At 31.5% G+C, this 5,960-nt stretch overlaps 2 protein-coding genes across 2 annotated transcripts; one reads left to right on the forward strand and one right to left on the reverse strand.

Moving 5' to 3' along the window:
* The first annotated feature begins 389 nt into the window (after positions 1-389).
* LOC149054056 (uncharacterized) lies at positions 390-1,634 on the forward strand. The gene has a single exon (XM_089230661.1). The coding sequence runs from the start codon at positions 390-392 to the stop codon at positions 1,632-1,634; it is 1,245 nt and encodes a 414-aa protein (XP_089086787.1).
* Positions 1,635-1,781: 147 nt separating this feature from the next.
* On the reverse strand, positions 1,782-3,420 carry LOC149054057 (uncharacterized). Its single transcript, XM_089230651.1, has 4 exons — positions 2,469-3,420; positions 2,276-2,407; positions 2,135-2,203; positions 1,782-2,046 (listed from the first exon to the last, which is right to left on the reverse strand). Exons 1-4 carry the CDS (start codon positions 3,174-3,176, stop codon positions 1,801-1,803), a joined length of 1,155 nt encoding a protein of 384 aa, XP_089086777.1. The 5' UTR covers positions 3,177-3,420; the 3' UTR covers positions 1,782-1,800.
* Between the last annotated feature and the right edge of the window lie 2,540 nt (positions 3,421-5,960).

The raw sequence follows: 5,960 nt of genomic DNA on the forward strand, positions 1-5,960 counted from the left end.
CAGTGTCATACAATACATGAGTTTTATCCAAATGTACCTCCAGGCTATAAAATAATAGAGGTACCATCACATTTGGTATTTTACCCTCTTAATTCTACATCTATAACGCACGCAAGTATAATTTTAAAAAATCAGAACAACGAGTTGATCGATCTGCGAGGCGAGCCAGTATCAATACGGTTATTAATTCAAGACTCATGATAATATTATGGGGCTGCAATTTCATAATATAAATACGTATGCAAATATAAAACATGTTAGTCGTGTTAATAACACTAACAAGGCAACATCTCTAAAGAAAAAAAAATATTCTAAACGTAAATTGTATGTCAAACATAGTTTAACTGCTGATAATTTGGCTTTTCTACGTTCGCTAAACGCAATTTAATATGGATGATATGTATTTAAATGTCACGGCTGGATACACCGATGATTGTAAGATAACTCAAATTGAATATCATTCTTTTTTACCTTATTCGACGTCCGCTCTTTCTAATAATGATGAGGTCCGTATTGCTTTACATAACACAGAGTCTTATACTTTACCATGTGAGAGTTATATTTACATTGAGGGAACAATAAATAAACCTATAGATATAACTGACGAAATTCGATTTATAAACAATGGACTGGCATTTCTTTTCTCTGAAATGAAATATGAAATAAATGGTACTCAAATTCAAAAACTTGTTAACCCAGGTATTTCGACTACATTAAAAGGATATTGCTCGTATAATAAAACAAATATTATATCGCATCATAATGCTGCCTGGGATAGTGAAATTAAAAATGGTAATAAAGACTTTATCGATAACGGAAATTTTAATGGATGTATTAATCTTAAAGATTTGTTTGGTTTTTGCGAAGATTATAAACGTATTTTAATAAATTGTAACCAACAACTTATATTGAATAGAGCTTCGATCGATATTAATGCTGTTAAACAGTTTAAAAATAATGAGATAGTAGACACTCCTAAACTAAAAGATGTTAAAATAAACATAACAAAAATATTGTGGAGAATGCCTATAGTGAAAGTGAGTGATAGAGAAAAAATTCGACTGTTGAAAGTAATCAACAATCAGAAACCTCTAACATGTACGTTTAGATCGTGGGAACTGTGTGAATATCCATTTTTACCTCAAAACACTTCGCATTCGTGGAAAGTAAAGACATCCAACAAATTAGAAAAGCCTCGATATGTTATAATCGGATTTCAAAACGACAGGAAAAATAGCTCGAATAAAGCAATGTCATTTTTCGACCATTGTAAAATTAAAAACGTAAAGGTCTATTTAAACTCAGAAGTATTTCCCTATGAAGATTTTCAATGCGACTTCACCAAGAATAAGATGGCTACATTATATCGCGCATATGCCGAGTTCCAGAAATCTTACTATGGTTATAACGAAGTAACACCTCTATTGAACCGTTCAGATTTCAAAAATCTATGTCCAATTATTGTTGTTGACATGAGCCGCCAGAACGACAACGTGAAAATGTCAACCGTAGACCTTAGGATTGAACTAGAAGCAGACGAAGCGTTCCCAGCTTCAACTTCTGCATATTGCTTAATATTACACGATCAAATTATAACTTATAATCCATTTAATGGAGAAGTAAGAACCTTGTAAATATGAATTGTAAACCTTATTATTAATAATTATAACTTATAATCCATTTAATGGAGAAGTAAGAACCTTGTAAATATTTATTGTAAATCTTAATATTAATAAATAAAAATACTTTTTTATATATCATGTTTATTTTTATTCTACATATCTAAATTATTTAATTTTATTATAATAATCTGCGCTTTACGTTACGGGATGGTGTGAGGTGTTGAGCGCCCCGTTTACTTGATATATCTGAGGGCTTGTCAAAAAAAGATGGCGATGGTGGAGATGATTGAATCGAGAACGACGTTGGACCATCATTCTCATCAACTACTAAAGCTCGTTGACGTAGGTATAGATCTGGCTTGTGATACCACGGAGGGTACTGCGCCAAATTGTCAGAATCATATCCATCGTTCTCATCGATGGACTAAACAAAATTAATAATATCAATATTGTTTTTATTTAAAGAAAAATATTATATAAATTACCTTAGCTAGAATAGTTGTAGTGGCAACTTCTTGTTTACTTGATATAATGTTGGTTGGAGAATAGTTTGGTGATATTGGTGAATACCCGTACTGTAACTAAAATAAAAATAAAAAATAAAACTTGTTTAAATATATATGATTGTATATAATATTACATTTATGTATTACCTTAACTAAATTATCATCATCGTCCAGTTGATTAAATCCATCATTTGAATCGTCATACTTGGAGAAGATAGCGTTTACCTCGGAACAACTTGATGATATAGCTGACAGCGATTTGAAATTCTTATCATATACCTAAAATAAAAATAAGTGTAATTTAATATTTTATATATGAAATAATATACTTTTACATTACCACTTTTGAGTTTTGTTCGTTCCGATGAGCCATACAAAGTTCAGCCAATTGTGTAGTCGCAAACATTTTAATTTGGCCGAGGTTGGGTGTCTTCTTACTCTGTCTGACTTCAACGTTCCGAATGAAAATTTCCATTTCCCTCAAATTGTTGGGCGGTGAATCCGATTGCAAGCATTTCTCCCTCAAATACTCGCAATAATCACTAATTTGCTTAATAATTACGGGTTTTATTTTCTCTGCTTTTTCATTAATACTAGCAGTAATACACCATTCTAATTCCTGGAGTTTTATTAAATCTAAACGACTTAATAAAACTCTACACCCGTTTTCAGTCTTGGATTCAATTACCAGAACGTTTGAACCGTTATACATCATACTCGATATTTTATAAGCATCGGTTTCGAGAAATGTGGTACGCTTGTACTTTTGCGGCGTGTCTAATATAAAAGATAGTACGTTACCCATAAGCGAGAATATCCGTCTTAGAAAATCTGTACTTATTTTCACATAACGTGATGATGTTAATAAAAGAACAACTATTTGAAGTTGTTCTGTTGGATCGATACCGACAATTATAAATTTTCTAGCCGTAAAGTCCAACGTGTAGCATGTAGACTCGATGAGTTCAGCCGGAGGTGATGGTGGCACATATGTAAAAGCCTTCTTCTCGTTGTATAAGGTAGCGTTGTCGGCGATTGAACCAGCCATGTTTTTAAAAATGATTTTAAAAATAATAAAATAATAAACACTTAAAATTTTATAAAACACTTGGAAAATAATAAACACTAAAGACTTGAAAAAAACTATAAGTTCAGAACGAATTATGAAGACTGTGAAAACACGGAGAGGAGAATTACAATTGTGTACGACTGAGAACAGACTGAATGAATGGCGGCTCTTGTAGAGCTAAGACGGGTGTGGATGAGTCCATTAATTGGTAGGAGATATAATATTAAGCTATCTATGAGTCTAACGTGTAAGTGATTAAGGTATTTTTTAGTATATATTGGTTATTATTGTGATATTCACTAATATATATTAATTTGTTGTTGTTGTCGCGTATATCTATGAGTCCAACGTATAAGCGATTAAGATATTTTTTAGTACTAATGACATTTATTAATATGTTATTCCCAAATATATGTTTTTAAAAATTGTTTTTGTCGCGTTTAGTATCTAAGGGACAAGAGTTTACTCGCGACTTATACATTTTCACTAATAGGTATTTTAATTTGTTGTTGTTAAATATAATATCTAAGAATCTACAGGAAAAATGTGTAATTGATAACTGATAATATTGATAATAATATTAAATAATATATGTTGCTCACATAACGGATCGGATGGTGGTGGGGAGGTGGGGGTTAATACACAAAATATATATCAGTCGCGTGATGAGTAGACGGGTTCAGGTGGAGGGGTAAATATACAAAATATGTATCGGTCACGTGATGAGTAGACGGGTTCAGGTGGTGTATGAGGTGGGGTGGGGTAAATATACGTCGCGTACGTGCGTGATCGGGCGGCGGCGAGGACGAGGATGAGTAAAGACTAGGATGAGCGGATGCGGGGATGCAGAGATGCGGATGCGGGGATCAGCGAGGCAGCAAGGATCAGCGGGGCAGCAAGGATCAGCAAGGATCAGCGGGGCAGCAAGGATCAGCAAGGATCAGCGGGGCAGCAAGGATCAGCAAGGATGAGTAAAGACTAGGATGAGCGGATGCGGGGATGCAGAGATGCGGATGCGGGGATCAGCGGGGCAGCAAGGATCAGCGGGGCAGCAAGGATCAGCAAGGATCAGCGGGGCAACAAGGATCAGCAAGGATCAGCCTTCTGAACATACCAAATCATACTACTATCGTTTAAAGTCATTTGTATTGAACTAATCATACTTTTTATATTTTTATCGTTACGTTCACATAATTTTACATCTAAAACACGTCTTTATAATACATTTGGGTGAATACAAAAAATAGAAAAAAAATTTGGGAAAAAATTTGGTAAAAAATGGTGATAATTTCGCTAAATATCGATTAAAGTCATTTGTATTGAACTAATCATACTTTTTATATTTTTATCGTTAAGTTCACATTATTTTACATCTAAGACACGTCTTTACAATACATTTGGGTGAATATAAAAGGTCGTAAAAAAATTTTGAAATACAGGTGATGAATCCGCTAAATATCGTCCTAAGTCATTTCTATTAAACTAATCATACTTTTTATATTTTTAACGTTAAGTTCACATTATTTTACATCTAAAACACGTCTTTACAATAGATTTGGGTGAATATAAAAGGTCGTAAAAAAATTTTGAAATACAGGTGATGAATCCGCTAAATATCGTCCTAAGTCATTTCTATTAAACTAATCATACTTTTTATATTTTTATCGTTATGTTCACATAATTTTACATCTAAAACACGTCTTTACAATACATTTGGGTGAATATAAAAGTGTCGTAAAAAAATTTTGAAATACAGGTGATGAATCCGCTAAATATCGTCCTAAGTCATTTCTATTAAACTAATCATACTTTTTATATTTTTAACGTTAAGTTCACATTATTTTATATCTAAAACACGTATTTACAATACATTTGGGTGAATACAAAAAATAGAAAAAAAATTTGGGAAAAAATTTGGTAAAAATGGTGATAATTTCGCTAAATATCGATCAAAGTCATTTGTATTGAACTAATCATACTTTTTATATTTTTATCGTTAAGTTCACATTATTTTACATCTAAAACACGTATTTACATTACATTTGGGTGAATACAAAAAATAGAAAAAAAATTTGGGAAAAAATTTGGTAAAAAATGGTGATAATTCCGCTAAATATCGTTTAAAGTCATTTGTATTGAACTAATCATACTTTTTATATTTTTATCGTTACGTTCACATAATTTTACATCTAAAACACTTCTTTATAATACATTTGGGTGAATATAAAAGGTCGTAAAAAAATTATGAAATACAGGTGATGAATCCGCTAAATATCGTCCTAAGTCATTTCTACTAAACTAATCATACTTTTTATATTTTTAACGTTAAGTTCACATTATTTTACATCTAAAACACGTCTTTACAATACATTTGGGTGAATATAAAAGGTCCTAAAAAAATTTTGAAATACAGGTGATGAATCCGCTAAATATCGTCTTAAGTCATTTCTATTAAACTAATCATACTTTTTATATTTTTAACGTTAAGTTCACATTATTTTACATCTAAAACTCGTATTTACAATACATTTGGGTGAATAAAAAAATAGAAAAAAAATTTGGGAAAAAATTGGGTAAAAAATGGTGATAATTCCGCTAAATATCGTTTAAAGTCATTTGTATTGAACTAATCATACTTTTTATATTTTTATCGTTACGTTCACATAATTTTACATCTAAAACACGTCTTTATAATACATTTGGGTGAATATAAAAGGTCGTAAAAAAATTATGAAATACAGGTGATGAATCCGCTAAATATCG

The sequence above is a fragment of the Diuraphis noxia genome, unplaced genomic scaffold (assembly GCF_037042655.1).
Source record: "Diuraphis noxia isolate RWA-SAM2 unplaced genomic scaffold, SU_Dnox_SAM2 contig0012, whole genome shotgun sequence".
In the NCBI taxonomy this organism is placed as follows: Eukaryota; Metazoa; Arthropoda; class Insecta; order Hemiptera; family Aphididae; genus Diuraphis; species Diuraphis noxia.